This window comes from Simochromis diagramma, unplaced genomic scaffold (assembly GCF_900408965.1).
Source record: "Simochromis diagramma unplaced genomic scaffold, fSimDia1.1 OVJJ01000511.1, whole genome shotgun sequence".
Classification (NCBI taxonomy): domain Eukaryota; kingdom Metazoa; phylum Chordata; class Actinopteri; order Cichliformes; family Cichlidae; genus Simochromis; species Simochromis diagramma.
In genome coordinates, this window is record NW_024387327.1 from 346,169 (window position 1) to 367,209 (window position 21,041).

Below are 21,041 nucleotides of genomic sequence, written 5' to 3' on the forward strand. Positions count from 1 at the left end.
ACTTTGTCATACAGTCAGTGTTTGGGTGCAAAGTTGTGAGATACGTGTATTTGTGCAGGCATCCAGAGACCTGGCGTGTTTCCTCCAGCTGGATCATGTTAATGTCTACCTTGGTCAGGACTACAAGAGCAAGTACAAGGCTCCCACAGACTACTGCATGGTGCTGAAGGTAGGTGGACATAAGCCTCCACTGCCATCTAGTGGTGAAAAACTGTAGTGACGCTTGGATGGGTCTAAAACTAATAGTATCCAGTGAGTTAATGCAGCGTGTTTTTGTAGCACCCTCAGATCCAGAAGAAGTCACAGTACATCAAATATCTCTGCTGTGACGATGTCAGAACGCTGCAGCAGTGGATCAACAGCATCCGCATCGCTAAGGTAAACGTTTCACACAGTCTCCCTGTCATATCACACGACGGCTCTAATCAGAGATGATTCACTCGTAGTGTATGATGTTGGTGCGGCTCACAGGCTGTGGGACACAGGACCATGCTGGTGCACCATGAAAAATGGGAAACTATTCTGGATATGATATATGAAAACGAGTATAAATTGAAGAGTTTGCCCGTGTTTAGGATGCTGTTGTTTATTTAAAAACAAACAACAACAACTCCTGTTTTTATTGTTAAATGATGTGTTTTAGCTCTAATTCTTTTCCATGGTCTAACACCCTGTGCCAGCTAACTTTGCCAAACTTTAAGCGCTGTGATTGCCTGTGTGCTCCTTTTCTCAGCCTAGCTGTTTATAAGAGTGTGTAACCTGAGACTAAAGTACACAGTGCACAGAGCTGTGACTGTGTGTGTGACAGCCCGCAGATGGGATCTAATAAGCATGCCTTATACTGCCTGCTATTACTTTGTCATTTTCACTTATTCACCACTGATTTATGATCGGCGTGCTGTTACTGACACCTCCCCCCCAAGTGTTTATTCCTGCCCACAGCCTGATGCACATGGGGGGAGCACTGTGGGGACGCTGTGTACTTGCTGAAGCTGCCTTTCTTGTGTAAAGTGTCACCTGTGTATGTGTCCATCAGTACGGGAAGCAGCTGTACATCAACTTCCAGGAGGCAATGAGGAGGTCGGAGGCAGCCTATGATTGGTCCTCCCTGTCTTCGTCTTCCATCAAGTCTGGATCCAGCTCCTCCAGCCTTCCAGGTCCGTGTGCCTCCTTTGGTTGAGATCACTGGCTGGTAGGGCTGGGCTATATCATAACCGTTCATGGTAATACTGGTGTAATGTTGGGAAACGATAAGAAAATGAAATATCGTGATAGAATATGGGTAAAACGCACATGCACAGTGCCTTTGTTTACATACGCACATGGCGGAGAAAGCGGATCGTTGAATGAAACGGATGAACCAGAACTGGTTTGTAAAAATGCTGCAGCTTCACTGGTGTGGAACTGGTTTAGCTTTCGTCTGTCAGATACACAACAAAGCACTATTTTTGGTAAAGCATGCTAGCGGGCCGTCGTTATTACCGTGTTGTTTGGAAAATACGACACACTTAAAATCAATCCTTTGATTTTTCTGAAAGTCGACAGAGCCCCTTATAATCCCGTGTGCCTTATGTATGAACTCTGGTTGTGTTTACTGACCTCAAAACGATTTTATGTGCACGGCGCTCGAAAATCTGTCAAAGGTTTCAGTATGACTTTGCTAAGCTACGAAGCCGCACCGCTTGATGGATTGTCAGAGCATTACGGCTATCGTAGGCGGAGCCTCGCGGAGTGATACGTACTGTGCTTCAACATAATGTTACCGTATTGTGTGTGTATAACCTCTTTTTAAGTTTTGTGGATGTTATACATGGTTATGCTGAGGATGTGTCGGCCAGTTAAAACTGGAAATGCCTTTTGGTTAAACTGTCAGCGAGGAATTTGCACTGTTACATTTTTATATAACTTTAATGCACTTAAAAAACAGCTGCTTGTTTAAGTGAAAATACATTGATGTTTGTTTGTTTTTTTTTTTGCACTAATAAAGTTGAGGAGCTGTAAAGTATTTTGTCGTGTCAATTATATCATCAGTTATATCGTTATCGCAAATTTTCAAATGTATTTCGTGATAGATATTTTTGGTCATATCGCCCTGCTCTACTGGCTCGTTCATAGCAGTGTGTTGTTATGTATTACATGTGAATGTATATCTCACCTACAGATAAACACATTAGGGCTGAAGGAGCACTCAGACCTGATAAACCTTGCTGTGGAAAGATCCCTGCAGCTGGATTCTTTCAAACATGAGCTAAAAGACACACTAAAAGCACTGTCATCAGTTTTTCAATGTTTTGTTAACCCTCCAGAATCCCAGTCCAACCACTCGAGCCAGTCAGACAGTGGTGTATCAGAGATGACATCATCGGGCCACACCCGCTCCCAGAGTGTCGTCAGCTCCATTTTCTCTGATGCTTGGAGGAGAGGAACGCAAGGAGAGGTGCGGTCATGCTCACAGTGTGTTCCTTCATCATCTGTTTGCCTGTGTTCTGCCTTTGCCCATGTTTCCCCTCTGCTTTCCTACCAGCGATCAAAGATGAAGGGACGTATGCCAGTTCCACTTTGTGCAGGAGGAGGAGGGAGTGGAGGTTAGACAGGAAGTGATGTAACCGGCATGTTAACAGCTTGGCTGCAATCTTTAAAGCACTGGTTTTATTTGAAGTGACACTTGAGCTGCAGTTGTATAAAAATGGACAATCATGACATTGAACAGTTGAGTAGATGTGACAGATGTGACAGATGTTTTCCTCGACGTTAGGCCTACGGTGCTTCCTCCAGCATTTCTGTGCTTTCGTTTGAAGGCCTTGAAAAGCTGTTAGTGAATCACACAGTCTGTGGTAAATCATACGTTCATTAAAACCCAAACTGTACGAGTTTTAAAAAGCCCTACAGTAAAAACAAGCAAATGTAGATATTGCAGATGTGTAGTTAGGATTCAGGACTTTTCGTTGGTCGTCAGAAAGCAAGTAGCTGCTAACACAAAGCTAAATCATTCAGAGTGTTTGCAAGTGTCATTATATCATGTAATGTAACACAGGCTTGTTGCCATTACTGTACGTGGAGTGGTCACGCTCACGGGCACAGTGACCCCAGTGAGGTTAGAGTCAGGACCATCCCGCCAGCTTGTCTCTATGGCAACATGTATATGTTGGTTTTCACCTGTTTTAAACGGCTGCAGCTGACCTGTTGGATTTTCTTCCTAACCTCGTGGTGTGAATGCCCCCTGCAAACATTTAATAAATGACACTGTTTAACTAAAGCTAACCAGACATGTTTGAGCCCGGCTCACAGTGAACATCGTTGAGTTTGATGCCAGATCAGAGGCCAAACAAAGAGTTTGTAAAGAAAGCTGGAACTAACGTGGAACAGCAGCTAAACCACAAACTGCCTAAGACGCGCGTGTCAGAGGAACCTGACACCTGTCCAGAATATAAAACGTGTTAATAACATTGAACTCTAACTCTAATAATAATTTTGAAATATGCATTGTTTTTCTGTTTTGATGAACAAGTCCTAACTATGACTTGGACATGCAGTGATTCAGCCGTGTATTGATTTAATGAGAAGGTTTCCACTGTTCATTGCTAGTATGCTGACAGCCTGCTGCTGGCCTTACGTGCCCCTCTGCGCTAAAACGTTAACACTATAGTAACTTCAGAATCAGAGAAACTTTATGAATCCCAGATGGAAATTGAGCAGCAAATATACAACAAACAACAAGAACTCGTATTAAATTAGTTTAGGAACAAAGTTACGATAGATAAATATTGAGATAAATAGATAAATATATAGAGATATAGGAATAAATATACATATGAATATAAAAGGACAACTTGTAACATTTTATACGAGATAAAATCAGTTTGGGGGATTTAACAATAAACTATGTTGATACAACTGTAACAAATCAAAAAACTGACTTAAACGCAACAAACAGGGCATGTTTTCAGTTTTATTGATATAGCGTCAAATCACAACAACGAGGTGCTTTATATATAAGACGCTCCAATAATACAGAGACAATCCCAACAACCAGACAAACCCCCCGTGAGCCAGCATTTTAACCCTTTAAGACCTACCATAGAACCAAGTCCACCAGAGCTTATATTATATTTTTACATGTTGTGGAGCCATTTTTGGGAGCATTTCAAGTTGATATACATCAATACAACCATTATAGCCCAGATTTTAATAATATGTCTGCATTAAGTGCATAGTAATTACATAAATTGCAAAAAAGTGCAATAAACTACAAAAAAATTGAAAATCGTTTTTGTTTTTTTAACATATATTTCTAGTTAGAGAAATTTAAGAGGCTTATCCCTCAAAACTGTAAATACAAAAAAGTTGCACAAAATAGTTTCCCATCACAGGAATCTTATTTTGAGTGTCTTCATAGTTTTGTTTTTGAAATACACCAATTTTTATATACTGCAGGAAAAACGAAAATAAATATTATAATGCAAATTTGCAAAATAACAGCATATGCATCAAAATAAACTATTTCCAGCAGTGCAATATGAGTCCCCAGCATCCCAGAAACGACACAGAAAGTCATAAAGTCAAACATAACTTTTAAAAACACCAGTATAGGCTCATAAGGCCCTGATGGTAAAAAAACTACATTTCCGCGAAATGACGTCACTTCCGGTTTCGGGCAGGACATGGCGGACATGCGACAGTTCACGCTGATCGACGTAGGAAGTGTTACAAACAGCTGATCGGATCGGCAAAGCGTGTTTCTGGAATATTATGTTTTTGTTGCTGCAAGTGCTTTTTATGCAGTTTTTGCAAAGCTATACGTGGAACCGAGGACAAGCTGATGGCATAAGATGTAAGTACAAATCCTCCGGTTTCATATGCAAAAAAAATTATTGCGCTAGCTTACGTGGTTGCAGTGCTACCTGGATTTTAAAATAGTTACGCAAAATGGAGCGTGTCCGCTCCGACCGGCTTTAAAGGGTTAAAGGAAGAAACCTTTAGCAGGGAGGAAGACAGGAAACGGAGCACTGTGGAGGATGTTAATGATAAATAATGATTAAATACAAACTGGTGTACAAACACAGATTTAATAACAAACACATTCAGTACTTTTGTATGTAAGGCACCTCACACGATTGGATTGTAATGACTCTTCAGTGAATGTTTCTGTGTGTTCTCTGCACTCGTTTGATGTCTCGCCTTCTTGTGGATTTTTTCATTTTTATAGTCGGGTGTCTTTAGCTTGTGGTCATTTTTTCTTTATTCCCTCCTTTCTCACCACGTCTTTATCCTGCATCCCACTCCCCACTCTGATCTCTGTCTCTGCAGATGATGAAGATCGACCCGATCAGTAGACCCATCCCTGTGCAGATACCCAGCCTCTCCCCCCAGCCGCTCCCTCTCTCTCAGCCTCAGACTCCACCATCCCGGACCAGCTTCACTGACAGCCTCGTCCCATCTGAGGATTCCTCCCCGTCACCGCCATCACCTCCCGCACTGCCCCCTGTAGCGAACGTGGCCCATCAGCCGGCTCCTCCCGCCTCATACGTGAAGTACAGCACGCTGGCTCGCCTGCAGAGCCAGAACCAATCCAGAACACAGCAGGCGGGTGCCCCCCCACCCTCGCTTTCCAACTACAACACCCTTCCAGCTGCCTACAGCACCTCCCCTCAGCTACCACCATCTCCTCCCCCTCCTCCTCCACCCACGGCACCAGTGCCGGGCTCAGCCATGGCAGCATTGAAATTTGGCCCTCCAAGCCCATCCGCTCTTCCACCACCACCCCCACTGGAGGAGGAGCTGGCACAGGAACCCTCCTATCTCCCACCTCCTCCTCCCCCCGAGAGCCCGGATGCCAATGGGTTGCCACCTCCACCACCTCCAGAGCCCATCCCTAGCTCATGCACTCAACTCTCCAACACGGGCCTCCAACAGTTCCTGGCACAGAAGTTTCCCAACATGGTGTATGACTTCAGCCCAGCAGTGCCTGATGATAACTCTCCCCCACCTCCTCCTCCACCTCCCACTGAGCTGTCTCCTCCAACCTCCCTGCAAGGTCTCCGACCTCTGTCACCTAACGCACCACCTCCTGCACCTCCCAAAACCTTCACTGGAGGATTTCCCCCTCTCACTGCTCCCAAACCCTCAGGCCCCTCTTCCCTTCCCATCGCACTCTCACCTGTGTCTCCAACACAGCCACAAGTTGGACACGGATCATTTAAAAAGCAGCAGAGTTTCTCCACAGGACACTCCCCAAATCAGCCACCTCCCACTCTGCCAAAGCAGCACAGCCTTTCCTCCAAAAATCTTGCCATCTCTCCCTCTTCCACCTCCTCTGCTGTCTCCATTGCAGCTGCTACCTCCTCTTTGGTCAAACAAATTGTCAATCAGTTCCCAGGAAACCCTGCCCCTAACTCCAACATGGAGGGATCCAAGATCGCTGCCCCTCTGTCTCCTCCAGCAGTTAAGGCCAAACCAAAGTGGCAACCTGGCAGTGTCGTGGCTCCACAATCCCCAGAGTTCCCGCCACCTCCTACCGACAGCTCCCTGGGAGAGTTCCCTCCTCCTCCCTCTTCTTCTTCGTCCTCCAAGACAAGTTCGCCCATAAAGAGGTCGCCTTCCTCCTCGTCCACAGGATCCTCCAAACGGGGCCCTCCACCTACACCTCAGAGAGCCTCCTCTATCCGCTCCAGTTCATCAGGAGAGACCCAGGAGGAGAGGCCCAAGACGGTTGAGAGCCTGGTTAGCAAATTTGGCCAAGCTCCTCAAATGGGCACCTCGTCGAGCTCCTCGTCAGCGACAGGGTCACCTTCTAAAGACTCTTCCTCACTTCCTGCTCCGCTACCCAAACCAGGGAAACTGAATCTGGCGAACCTGCCGCTGGCGCTCCAGGGACTGCAGACCGGGCAGCATCACCAGCCGGCTGACTTTCATTGTCCTCTGCCCCCACCACCTCCTTCCCAGCCTCCTCACCTCGATTCATCCCCAGACTACTTCCCACCTCCCCCCAGTGACTCTGAGCTCTTTCCTCCTCCTCCTCCTCCCCACCCATCAGATTTTCACCAACCCCCAAAAGTGGCAGTGGTAAACCCCCAGCCCCAGATGCAGTCACACCAACATCCGGCAACCTCCTCCTTATCCTCGTCATCATGGAAACAAGGGTCACTGAAAAAGGGGGCGGTCCTTCCTCCAACACTGAACCGGCGAATGAGCAACACGGCCCAGTACGATAATACAACTTCAATGCCCCTCTCACCACCACCTCTATCTCAGACCCCACCCCCATCACTGTCTTCTTATTCCTCCTCACCTGTTCCCCCCACCTCCCCCAAATCAGTTGCTCCAGGCTCCCTGGCACTAAAGTCTCACTTCCTGGAAGACCTAAACCGAACCCTTAAGAGGAAGTCTGTGTCTCGCCACGGCTCGCTTACCTCCTCCCACCTCATATCCTCCTCCAAGATGGAGCTTGTGGGCACCATGGACGACATGGCACTCCTCCCCCCTCCTCCACCTGAGCTCCTGCAGCAACAGCAGCAGCAGGGAGTCCGAGGACACTCTCAGACTTTATCTCGCCACCACGCACACTCCCACTCCGCCAAACACGCCAACATCTCAGGCTATGCAACGCTGCGGCGAGGCCCGCCTCCTGCTCCGCCGAAACGGGACCAAAGCACCAAACTGACCAGTGAGTGGTAGGGGAAGGAGGACGCTGTGGGTGGAGCTTAAAGAACTGAACTCAACAATTTGGTGTAATTGTTCCTGAAGAGAAAATAATTAATGTCTCTCTCTCCTTATCCGTCTCGCTCCATCCTAAACCATCCACCCTCGGACTCTGAGGAAGTAGCAAGTGTCCTACTCTTAATCTCAGACCCCGATTGTTAATATTAACCTCATTACTCTTATCATTAACAATACATGTTTAATCCAATAAGTATGAAATATGTATATATCTGTATACAAGCGAAGCAGAAAAGTCACCTATCGAGCTTTTTTCACAACGTCTGTGCAGCTTAATTGAAACGCGACAAGAGACAAAGACTTTAACGGCAACAGAGACCTTTTGCTGCAAAACAACAGGTACTGCATGGAGCAGTGGCAGTGATGTTACTGATCAAGGGAAGGAGGGAATCATTGAAGGACGGCACAGTGTGTAAATGTGTATTGTGAACTGAGGGGGGAGGCAGGCGGGGAGCCCTTAGAGGGAGGTTTGCCATTTATTTCCAACTGTTTTTGTGTGTTTTTATATAAGATTATTTAATACTGGAAAGATATTGTTGTTATAGTTATTTTAAGATTTTAAGACGTGTCCGGAGTGAATGAGTTTGACTGGGGATGGGTCTGCCTTCTTCTAAAGATCTGGGCTGCCAAAACTATTATACAGCCAGTTCCTCTGGGTTTATATTTGGGTCATTTCTAAATAAGTCTCTTTTGTTCCACTCTTAACAAACCGCCAAGTAACTAGCAAACTGTTTAGGGTTAGGTTGCATTTTAGCCACATGTTAAACAAGCCGAGTTTGAGAAACGAGAAGATGCTACTTTTGAAATCAAGTCCCTCCATAGAAAGGAGCAGATGTGAGGTTCATGTTACGCAGGTTCACCAGTTCACCAGTGCTGACTCCCAGGGCGTAAAACCAATCGGTTGAATATCTGCTGATTGAAAACATGTTGTATGTCAGGTAGACATTCAACCAGGGATGCTGGGCACAGATTATAAACAAATTAGGACTGAAATTACATCACGCGAGTATATTTGCGCCAGTTGTTTTCTCGTCTTCCCTCTGTAGAGGCCATCAGGATAGACCTGGACTTCTTTTCTCTCAGCTGTCTGTATTTAAGTGTTATGATGAGTCAGGTTCTCTGAGCTCAGCTTTAGTGCTCCAATATCAAAGACGTCCTTTTAATGACAGACATAATCACCACATTGTTGTTGGTGGGCCTCCCTCAATGTTGTAGAGGTCTTCCTGTTAAAAGGAAGGTCCCCCCCCCCTGCTGTCACCACTGTCCTCACAGAATATCGTCACACTGTAACGTCTTTGCCCGCACTAGTACAAGGCACTCAGCCACTCGTTTTGGTCCTATTGAATAAAAAGTTCATTCATTAAGTTCATTATGTAAGTCCTTGTCATGCTGTGCTGATCAGGTATACTTGTAACTGACAAGTCATTAGCCGAAGAGCGTTTCACAGTCAGACCTGCCTCTCTTTCATCAAATGTGCTAATATGCAGCCAGCTTCAATGGAAATGGGTTAAATGGAAATTATAATGTAGACCAGAGGTCCCCAACCTTTTTTGCGGCACGGACCGGTTTATGCCCGACAATATTTTCGTGGACCGGCCTTTAAGGTGTCGCGGATAAATACAACAAAATAAAACTAGTACCGGTACCGAAAAAAGATTTATTCATAACACACGTGAAAAGACCCAGGAAAACCAATTTAACGATAAAAACAATAACAAAATAACGCTGAAAACCGATAAAAACCCTGAAAACTATACATTTCACCCCTGAGCCTCGACTCTCGCGGCCCGGTACCAAACGACTCACAGACCGGTACCGGTCCGAGGCCCGGGGGTTGGGGACCGCTGATGTAGACTGATGCAGCAATCTCAAAGTAAGAAAACCACCCCGCGTGTGACTAATGTTTGAAGTCCTAGCACCAGCTGATGCTAGCCTTCCATGTGTAAGCTGTGTCAGTGTCAGTAATTAGTTTTTTCTGGGTCATGGCTGAGTGAAATTTACATGATACTTTCCCACTGTGCAAGCTGGGGTCAGGGTGGGGGCGAGATGCAGACAAAGTACATAGAAAAAATCCAAACATGAAATAACCTGGTAAAATATGACAAAGATGCTGCCCAAGCCTAACAGTCCACCAATGAAAGAAGACTGTACGAGTGTGTGTTGTTTTAACTATTCAGTCACTTTGTTAGTTAGCGAAAGTGTGCGACCACTAAAGTAATCAAACACTAAAGGATATGCTGGGAACAAGTGCCTGAAAAGCAACATGCTCAAACTGTTAAAAGCATTGTGTTTACATCACGCCCTGACCACCCTAAAGCCTGGACTCGTATGATCTGTGACATACTCACTAGCATCTTTGTGTGACGATGTAGCCAAAAAACACTAATCTCGAGCTTTTATGGGGCAACAACCTGATAGGATGACCGAGAGTAGCACAGCTCTCTGTTGGCCTTAATGTCCCATTGCTGGAACGTGCTTTTGAAAATAACAACAGCTTCTATTAGGACAGGTTCAGGTGCAATTAACTCATAGAACCATGAAATGCACAATTTCACTTTTCTATTTACTTTTGTGCCCCCTGGTGGTGTTTTTTTTAAAGAGTAGATGGGGCTTCAGTCAACTGCAAGTCTTTTGAGCCCTGTTTAAACCGTAACACTGTTCACACTGAGCTCTGAAACATCCATCTTACCCTGATGTTAACCTTTGGAGTTGAAATATCTGTCAGATTAAGGTGACAGCTCTGTGAACTGTTCACCTACAAGATTCACTGGTTGCAGGATCCCACCCACATGTACAAACATTTGGGGTTAACGTTTGGTTAAAATAATATTTTGGGGGCTGTGGGAAATGATTGCGGATATTTTTCAGCACTGCCTGACACGAGGAAAGAGCACCCTGTTAAAAAAATTCACTTCTCTGGTGCTAAGAGTGTGGATACAACCCATGACACTAGTCAGCTATCGCAGTTAGTCTTTGTAAGTCAGTAGATAAAGTCACACATGAATGACTCTGTTTTTAGCAACATGTCTTCTGATAGTAGTCAGAGGGTACATGTGGTTAGAGTAGCAGCAGGACGTTTCAGGTCAGTCGAGTCGTTCGTCTCATCCTTCCACTCTTATAGTTACTGAAACTTGCTCTGTCATTTTTGATAAAGTTTTTAAATCCATTTTCTGATCTTTCTTTTTTATTTTATGTGCCGCTTAACCTCACTCTGTCTCTACCTTCCAGTTTTTAATCTTGAATGAAATGATGAAAATCCTCTGCATGACATGTCACCACCACTGCACCAGCACAGATGCCAAAAATATGATATTCCTGCCCCAGTTTGGCAATCATCTCAGCTTTCAATTGTTTTCCCCCTCCGGTTTGTAATTATGGTGAGAAAATGGTTTAAGTTTGTTTTAACATTTCAACCACCTGTTTTGTGATATTGTTGGGGAGGTTGGAGGGATTCACCTGAGAGAAATACTTCTATAACCCACTGCCCTGCAGGAAAGTACTCACTCGGTGTGTTTCAGCGACACTCGAGATACAGTTTGACGCTGATTGATGTCTTGAAAATGTCTTGCTCAAGGACACCCAGCAGAGCACATGGCTGTTTGGTGTCACGACTGCTGTTGCATTTAAAATAAAGGAGAAATGATTCAAACGTGTGCACATCTGAACGTTTGTATACAGGTCTGTAAGCCGTGTTAGTGTGTGGATCCTAGGGTCATGTTTCTGGCAAGCTAGCAGAACTCCATCATGAGCATGCCTGTTAGAGGGTAAACTGATGCAACAAAATGCACACAGTGATGTATGCTTAAAGTGTGTGATATTACATTTATGCTGCAGTCTTTGTTTATAAAACATCCACAAAATGAGTTGATCAAGTTGATCAGCAAAAAGTGTAGTTTGTCTATAGCAGGGGTGGGCAACTCCAGGCCTCGAGTGCTGGTGTCCTGCAGGGTTTTTTTTGTTTTTAAACCTTTATTGAAAGAAATTCTCATATACAAAACAAGTCAAGGAAACAGACCAGAATTGTAACAATTTACATTATAAAGATGGTGAAGCAAGTCATAACTTTACTGGGAGAAAATAAAAGTTTCTACGGTAAAATAATAAGGAACATGGACCTTTTGACACAAGCAGGAACATTAGAATAGCAAGTACTTTGTGATTTTACAGCATAGTACAGCAGTCTTTTTATTCATATTTGAAATAAGCTTAAGTGACTTAAAATATTGACAAAAGTAATTCAAGAAGATGGTAAACAGAGGAGAGGCATCTTCCACTTACATGAATGAATAAAATACACAGCACTATTACAAAACTGACAACATCTGAGATTTCAGAATCCAGGTTGTCCATAAAGTAAAGAACATCCTTAGATGTGAAGGAAGGTGTATTGGAAAATCTGAGTGAAACCCAACAGTGTATTTCAAACCAAAAAGCATCAACATACTGACAAGTGAAAAATAGATGCTCTAATGTTTCTGGATCGGAAGAACAGAAAAGAGTTGGACTCAAACTTAAACCTTTTATACAGAATTTCTCCAACTGGATAAATGTCAGATAAGAAGTGTTTCTTTCATTTTAGGCACAGGTGGCTATTTTAGGTAAAAAGAAAATGACTTTTCTTTCAACGTGTTATCGAGGTCATGTCTGACATTGACATTATAGTTACAGAATACTGTTTGCTTACAGGTATTAGAGATTAAGTTATTATTAAATTGTTTGTCCTTTATTGAGGTATTACCTATCGTCAGTGAAGGTGAGCATGTTCTTATTAGTGAAATCTTTCAAGTATTCACGATAAGATTTAACAGCGGTGTGGGTATCGCTTTACAAACATAATTATAATTATTAAATTAAACGTCTATTTTATATTTATCAATAAATTCTTCATAAGATAGCAAGTTTCCGTTTTTATCAAGCAGATCAACAACAAAACACACACCGCTATCATACCAGTCTGATTTAAATAAGGACTCTTATTGATGACTATGACCCTGTTATTCCACAACACAGAATTGTGGGTGAAAATTAGTTTCCCAAAATCCAGAGCTTGCTTATAGAAACTAGACAACTTAAGAGGAATCTCAGATATTTCAAAATCACATCTGAGCATAAAATACCCCGAGCTTATTAAAGAGTTTGTTTGGATTATAGCACCACATAGATTGAGGGAAATGCAGTCGTTCATCCATCTGAGCCTGAACTCAGCAATAATGGATTCAAAGTCTAAAGCTTTCAAGCCCCTGTTTTCATAGTCTTTAACTAATTGTGATTTGCGTATATAATGTGTTTTATTTTTCCAGATAAAGCTGAATATAATGGAATCGGACAGTTTAATCATTTTTGCAGATGTAAAAATTGAATAACAGGGGTATGTGAGTCTTGAGAGTCCTTCTGCTATAGACAGTAAGATACAACCTAATATGGATAAATCAAATGTTAGCCAATGATTAAATATTTGTTAACTACATTTAATCTAGGAGTTATGTTATTATTCTCTCCATCCTTAATATTTTTACTGATTATTAAACCAAGGTATTTTACCTCCTCTTTTACTGGAATATTGTTAATAGTATTTTGATTACAGCTGTGTACAGCTAAGATCTCACATTTTCTAAGGTTTAGTGTTAAGCCGGATGCTTTGAGAATGAAAGGATTTTATTAATTGCAATAGAGACCATATTTACATTCTTTAGAAATAAGGCAGTGTCATCAGCAAATTTTAAATTCTTTATCAAGAATGTTTATTCCTTCCAGATCTGAAGAGAGTTTGATATAAATGGCATTTCGGCTGCAACAATAAACAATAACGGGCTAATAGGGCATTACTATTAGCCACGATTAATTTTAAAACTATTAGAAAACCCTTGATCGAGTGCAATACTACTTGTTATATCTTTGCACAACATTTTCACTACACTAACAAATCTGGGACCAAAACCCACAGACTCCAGAGCTTTAAACAAAAAATTATGCTCCAAAGAATCAAAAGCTTTAAAGAAATCAGGAAATAAGGCTATCATGAGGAATTAAATAATTGTAATCCAACATATCTAATACTAAACGGGTATGATGATGGATATGACGTCCTTTTATAAAGGCTGACTGTGTCTCGTCTATTATTTGAGTTATTCCTGTTTTTAATCTGTTGGCATAAACATGGGCTAACTAGCATAAGCTAGTCTTTGTTTGGTTTAGGAAGTAAAGAAATTATTCCTCGTTTCATAGTTGGAGAAAGCATCTGATCATTTATACATTCATTAAATACCTCTAGTAATAAATCTTTAATGTCACAATGTCTGTAAAATTCAATTGTGATTCTGTCGGGACCTGGTGATTTACCACTCGCCATTTGGGAAACAGCAGTATCCAATTCAGCTAAAGTGATTTCAGACTCATTGAGAATTTTAAAGTACGTATCAATTTGAGGATTTTTCCCCGGATAGAACTAAAAAAAGAATTGGTTTCTGAACTGGAATAATTTGTAGTGTAGAGGGCTGAATAGAAATATTAATATAATTGTTTATTAATATAGTTTTTGATAGTCTGTTGGTCCAACAACAACAACGACACAATCCACTTAGCCCTTGAACTAATGAAGGCACATTTTGCTTTGTCTATATAAAGTTCATCTGTACTACATCTGGTTTAGTTCTGTAGAGTTTTCCTCTGTCAGACATGATAAATGGCCTGTATTTATATAGCGCTTTACTAGTCCCTAAGGACCCCAAAGCGCTTTACATATCCAGTCATCCACCCATTCACACACACATTGGTGATGGCAGCTACATTGTAGCCACAGCCACCCTGGGGCGCACTGACAGAGGCGAGGCTGCCGGACACTGTCGCCACCGGGCCCTCTGACCACCACCAGTAGGCAACGGGTGAAGTGTCTTGCCCAAGGACACAACGACCGAGACTGTCCAAGCCGGGGCTCGAACCGGCAACCTTCCAATTACAAGGCGAACTCCCAACTCTTGGGCCACAATCGCCCATAAGACCTGCAGTTCAAAATAGCACCCCTCTGACAGAAAACCCATCTGTTCTCTGATTGGATTGTTAAATTTGTGATTGACATGACATTGACCAATCAGCTGAAAGGAAGAAAAATAGGGTCAAAATTCATACTTGTAACTTGAAACTAGAGTGCAGTTTCACACATATTTTTTGGCTAAGTCCACACACAAATCTTTTTACACATACAAAACTGATTTACAAGTACAAAATATTTATGACCACAATTTGAGCCCATAAGTTCCTTTTGAATTTGATGGCACCAACACAAAACATTGAGGAGAGCCGTGTTCAGCATAGTGTAGGACCCACCCGTCTTTAACATCTGAGAACAGCCGTCGCCTGGTGTTTGATGATGTAGACAGTTTTTTGCAGCTTGGTGAACCTCTGCCAATCTTTCTCTCTGAGAAACTGTGTATGCTCAGTCATGTTACTGACAGAAACACTGTGGGGATGTGGTCCATTAGAAGCCAGCAAAGAGAGCTGAAGACAGGCAAGCAAAAGAAACTATTTCCATGTTTTGCAGTTATATGGACATTTCCTTGTTAAGAGAGTGTAACCAGGTTAGTTTTACAAATCTCACCTCAATATGACAATCATAAGTTTGACAACTGTTTTGAAAATTGGAAGGCTATGTATGTAGGTGTGGCTGCAGCTCAGGTGGCAGAGCAGGTTGTTAATCGCAGCAAACAAACAAGCATGTTCACAACAAGGTAAGACAAAGTATTTGTTTTTATTGACCTCTTTGTAGGAGGTGGATCACTGCAGCATCACAAGAAAGAAACACTTTCCTTTTGGTGTGTTATGATGAAGACTTGTTTAAGTGCTTTTTAATGATGCATGCATAAATCATCAGTTGAGACAAAAGACAGGCATAGCTTCCAGGTCTGGAAAGGTAAATGATACAGGAACATTATTTTAAGTGACTTCTGTTTGTGTCTGTGAGGAAATGAGCCTCCTTACTCTGTGACCTCAGGAGAGTCACACAGTACAGTCCTGATGACGTTATGCTTTCAGTTGTCGGATCTTATCAAATATAACATGTAAACTTTGTAAATGATGGTGATTACTAAAGTTAGAACTGCTGCAGGGGTGATCCCGAGGATGTTCAGTGACCAACAGTCTGTGATGGACAATTAGACAACGCTGATGATCCTTCCCTCACTCATCAGGCCACAACACCAACTTGGTGGAAAAAACCTTTCAGCTCGAGTTTTCACAAAAGGATATTTATAGGTCATATTAGAGTGGTCACACAAATCCAAGGGAATGCTTGTAAATGTTAGAGGAGCTGGTCAGACGCTGCTAATGGACAGCTGAGGTTGGAGGTCTGGTTCAGCTTCAGTATGCCGTCAGTGTCAGGGATCCTGCTGCTCCATGCAAAGATGAAAACACACAGAAAAGAAGACACTGTGACTGTTAATAAAGCCTGCCCCCCACTTCGAGCTGCGTAGCTGTTGATATATGGGCTACACCGATTTGTGCTTGTTGCCAAAATAAAAAAAAAAAGAATAATCATTATCATAACCAATAATAATTTAAAGCTTCAGTATGTGGAAGAAGAAACACTCAAATCGTGTGTTTGTGTGGACAGAGAGCAACACAGAGACTCTTCATTAAACATCAGACAGTGTATTGTGTGTTGGATCTTGTGTTTCCATTCGATTGTTGCTGTGTGTTACCAATACGTTGATCCACTGAGACTCAGTGTAGATGTACAGAGCCTTTTTGTCCGTGCGAAGCACCATCACATTCTCCACGCGCAGCCTTCTCATCGCTTTCTCTCCATCCGCAACAAACACCTGCAGAGTGACACATGAGCCTGCTGAGGTCAAAAGGATTTGTTTCCACAACGGTACAAAGTCCAGGTCTCCAGCTGTTTTCCTCGTCATGACAACTGCACGTGGGGTGAAAACATTTATACCTCCTGTGTTTGGACCAAGGATTACTGCCGCTTTGATTGACAGCTGTCACAACACGAGCAGTCATGCAAGAATTGCTTTGTTTACAAATTAGAAATTCGATTACAGCCTAACTGAACATGTAACTGAACAAGCACATGAACCTCATGGCATGCAGAACTATTCTGTGACTTGTTTAAAGCTTACTGGTGGCAGTGGTTTCAAAATGAGGAATCCAGAGCTGCTGGGTCATCATAGCTAGAATCACATTTTATAGAAGGTCCATGGTAAGCTAGCATGTGTGAATTCTGGTCCATTTGTCTGTGTTACTGTGGGTGTGCTGCTCCACACTCTTTCAGATCCAATAAAACAAAATTCTTGCTTTAAAAAATGCACTGGAGTGAGATGGCGTAAAGATTACTCCCCAGCAGAGTAAACAGTTTAACCAGAGTGTGACACTGACCGTGTGCACGCTGTCCACCAATCGTTGTGGGCTCTGAACCTGTGAACAGTTGCATGTGGCTGGAGGACCTGGGTTTCCTGTTTCTCCCTCCATGCCTGGTAGGATATACACTAGGAAAACACAAGGCATAATCAGCTTTCTGCCAACAAGTTTATATTTTAAGTTGTTTCAACAAGGCCATCAGGTCACAGCTTTATCCTTTCTGGGTATTTATGACTGCTCCATGCTTGCGTCGTTGGCCTGAACGACATTGCCCTATTACATAATGTGTAAGTAAGTAAAACTTTATTTATATAGCACCTTTCTAGATAAAAGATCAAAAAGTGCTTGACACAAGGATGACAAAGTATAAAACAGAAACAGACAAAATGCAGTTCTAAAAAGAAACTACCAAGTCCACACATCTTACGCTCAGTGGGAGAGAGTTCCACAGTCTGGGAGCCACAGGGGCCAAAGCTCTGTCTCCCTCAGTTCTCAGCCTTGTACGCTGAATAACAAGTAGGCCCTGATCACATGACCTCAGGGAGCTGCTGGGGACACAGGGCTGCAGATGTTTAATGATGTAAGCTGGTGCTTGTCCATGAAGAGCTCTAAAGGTCAGAACCAGAATCTTGAAATGGACTCTATGGGGAGCCAGTGCAGCTGTATCAGCAGCGGTGTCACGTGTGTGAATACTTCGATGGTTCGCCTTGCTGCAGTGTTTTGGATAAACTGCAGACGCTCCAGGAAGTTTTTGTTTAAACATGTAAACAGTGATGAAATGAAGTGTGAACTAAAGTGTGGTTTTATACCGATTATTACGCTGCATGAAAGGATTATTACAGGTTATATAAACCTGCAGCATTAAATGGTTCTTGTGGCTTTAGTGGTTGTGCAAACATCTGGAAAAAACAATGTCACACAATAAGGCGTGATCAAAGAAACAAAAAGTAATTATATACATTTTTATACCGTGTAGAGATGTAGATGGGAGTATTCTCTGTAATATAAATAATTACATTACAGAACATAGTTTCTTTAGCAGTTTCATGCCTCCCTGATGCTGTCACTGTCTAAAAAGAAGTTCCTAACCTCAATCAGACTTCTCTGGTGAAATGAAATTTAAATACAACTTTATAAATCTTCATCTTCTGTACCAATATCATGACTATATATTTACATGCACTATAAAGTAGATCAAAACTGATACACATGTTGTCACAAACCTTGTCCAGGAAGTCCAGGTTCTCCAGTCTGACCATGACGCCCTGCATGACCAAGATGACCTTGAAACCCTTTGGGCCCACGAGATCCCTTCGGCCCCTGCACACAGTGATCACTCCATTCATTTGGTTTGCATGCAGCAGACAAACTGAGGTACAAACTTCTTACATTCAGCTATATCCTATTAAAGGTAACCAAGCAGCAAATGTCTGTGGACAGTGTGAGGTAAGAAGTTCCACATCAACAAAATGATATTTAGAAAATAGGTGCCTTTTTAAATATATGAATCTACTAAGCAGTTTTTCAGATCTAGAATTCATATAAACAGTAGGTGTGTGTGTCAAAGGCTGAAGTCGGTACAAAACTTCACGGTTAGTAGACGTTTAGTAGACGCCTACCTCACAGCTAGCTTTTGTTTCAACAGGCAGCTCTTTAAACAAAAAGGCATGAATGCAATGGGAACAATATCACACGCACACACACGCGCGCACACATACACTTGTGTGTCATACTTCCGACTCTAGCACTGCCAACCCCTTGCAGGGTTTCCCACCATGCACACACTCTGTGTTTCATTCTTCGTGCCTACCGTGCTCCCCCTGTCCCCAGGCTTTCCTCTGGATCCCTCCTGCCCCCTTTTCCCTGCAGCGCCCCATTGGCCTGGGTCTCCCTGCACCAGCACAACAGAATGGCCTTAACATACTGCACAGCCAGAGATGTTCACTGAATGTGTCTCAGCCAGTTCTTCACCTTCTGTCCTGGGTTTCCAGGGATGCCACGCTCCCCCTGCAGAGACGCACAGATTCATCAGCCAACGCAGTCACATAATGTCTAACAGGAGCAATGTTTTTTCTTCTTTTGATTTCTTCACCTTCACTCCCTCCAGGCCTGTTTTTCCTTTGACACCTTTATCACCCTGAACAATAAAAATAGCAAGTGTCATCGGAACATATGTATAAATGTATAACAGTAAAAAAAGAAAAAACACTTACACTGAATCCGCTTTGCCCCTTATTGCCCTACATAAACACACAAAGGAGCTTAGTATCAGTAGTATTAAAACAAAATACAAATGGGAAACTGCTGTTTGGTTTCCAGACAGGAGTCGGGATGAGTGTGAATAACATATATGTCTGCATGTGGGCAGGACGAACTCATCTATTCAGCACAGTCTTTAATGTAGTTTATGGGATGTGTCCTAAATCAGGTAGTATATACTATGGCTACTGGCCTTTAATGTACCTTCATCATCCCAGGAGTTCCTATATCTCCATACAGGCCCCTCCAGCCTCTGTCTCCCTTCTCTCCCTGTGGAAACATTGACTCATATCAGCTCATATTTTCAGTGTAAACATTTAGAGTTATACATTGTTTTAATAAATGAAACATTGATGATGTCTATCACATCTAATATTCTTAAAACCTATCTGGCTTTGGATGGAAAGGCGACTGATACACCTGAGAAATCTAGTTAGTGATATGTTTTCTATGCTCGGTGTTTCCTGTAAAAACATGAAACTTTGCCCTTTTTTAAAGGATGACTGTGGCGGGGGCGTGGTTTGCTGGCCTGCTGCAGAGAAGGGGTGACACAGTGAACTCTGGGCGGCACGGAGGAGGAGAGGCAACAGGTGTACGGGACAGTGTTAATGAGGGAGATGTCTTTTTGTGTGCCCACAGTGAGATGGAGCAGATGATGCTGGCAGAGAGACGGAGTGGCTGCGTCCAAGGTGGGTGCCAAAAACCGCAGATTATTTCCAAAATAAAAAGACACTAAGCATAACCCGTGTGTGTGTGGGTCTTGTGTCACAATGACCTAAACTGTATAAGATGAGTCTTTTATACTTATTGAAAGACCTTGGTGTGCACAAGAAATAACAGGTAGCACAAGCATTACAACCATGATTAATAACAAAATCAACCCTGGCAGCCAACAGCAAACCAAGAACAAATGCACCCACCCTGTATGTCTGTAAATGAAGCTTTTTATTTTCATCAGGGACCTTGGGCCAAAGAAAAAATCCCTGAAGTGCCTCAGTGTCACGTGCAGGGTGCAGTGGGAATTGTATTGGGGCAATTGTCATTGTCAGTCCATCTGCGCTGTAACTGCAATAATTTAATCAACCGATTCACACTACAACCTGGTTTGCCTCTTATCTGTAGTTATTTTTATTTAATTTAATAACTGTACAGCACTCTGTTTATAGTAACCATTGTCCTTTATGTAAATATGTAAGTAGCAGCCTCGCCTCTATCAGTGCGCCCCAGGGTGGCTGTGGCTACAATGTAGCTTGCCATCACCAGTGTGTGAATGTGTGTGTGAATGGGTGGATGACTGGATGTGTAAAGCGCTTTGGGGTCCTTAGGGACTAGTAAAGCACTATACAAATACAGGCTGTTTACCCGTTTATTAGTCATAGCTTTACAAATACAGGATATGACTTTATTATTGCATAAATGCACACCTCAGAGTTCTTAGTCACACAGTCGCATTACTGAAAACATGAACTTTGTGTTACACAAAGAGTTTCTTTTTCATTTTTTCACCACTGTTTCAATTCTCTGCAATTCTCTATTTTACATGTTAGGTCTCTTTATCCATTACTTTTACACTCCTGACATTTTAGTTCAGTTTTCGTTACAGCGCCAAATCACAACTACAGTTACCTCAAGACGTTTTATATTGACCCTACAATAATACATACAGAGAAAACCCGACAATCATATGACCCCCTGTGAGCAAGCGCTTT

General features: G+C 42.7%; 2 protein-coding genes across 5 annotated transcripts in view; one reads left to right on the forward strand and one right to left on the reverse strand.

Annotated features, from left to right (window-relative positions):
* The window catches only part of raph1a (Ras association (RalGDS/AF-6) and pleckstrin homology domains 1a), a 76,340-nt gene extending 67,255 nt beyond the window's left edge, over positions 1 to 9,085 (forward strand). For all 4 annotated transcript variants that reach the window (XM_040006272.1, XM_040006275.1, XM_040006274.1 and 1 more), the window contains 5 exons: positions 59 to 169; positions 280 to 378; positions 1,037 to 1,157; positions 2,307 to 2,437; positions 5,308 to 9,085. In XM_040006272.1, the coding sequence (XP_039862206.1) occupies positions 59 to 169; positions 280 to 378; positions 1,037 to 1,157; positions 2,307 to 2,437; positions 5,308 to 7,674 (2,829 nt within the window). In that variant the 3' untranslated portion in view covers positions 7,675 to 9,085. The remainder of the gene's footprint in view (positions 1 to 58; positions 170 to 279; positions 379 to 1,036; positions 1,158 to 2,306; positions 2,438 to 5,307) is intronic.
* Positions 9,086 to 16,168: 7,083 nt separating this feature from the next.
* LOC120717979 (acetylcholinesterase collagenic tail peptide-like) lies at positions 16,169 to 18,363 on the reverse strand. The gene is made up of 3 exons (XM_040006282.1): positions 18,297 to 18,363; positions 17,092 to 17,201; positions 16,169 to 16,529 (listed from the first exon to the last, which is right to left on the reverse strand). Exons 2-3 carry the CDS (start codon positions 17,182 to 17,184, stop codon positions 16,344 to 16,346), a joined length of 279 nt encoding a protein of 92 aa, XP_039862216.1. The 5' UTR covers positions 17,185 to 17,201; positions 18,297 to 18,363; the 3' UTR covers positions 16,169 to 16,343.
* Between the last annotated feature and the right edge of the window lie 2,678 nt (positions 18,364 to 21,041).

Excerpts from the sequence above, each read along its gene's own strand:
- LOC120717979 (XM_040006282.1), bottom strand. The coding sequence starts at position 17,184 with ATGGAGGGAGAAACAGGAAACCCAGGTCCTCCAGCCACATGCAACTGT. Across the intron at positions 16,530-17,091 it reads TGGTGGACAGCGTGCACACG|GTGTTTGTTGCGGATGGAGA; the intron begins GTCAGTGTCACA and ends GTCACTCTGCAG.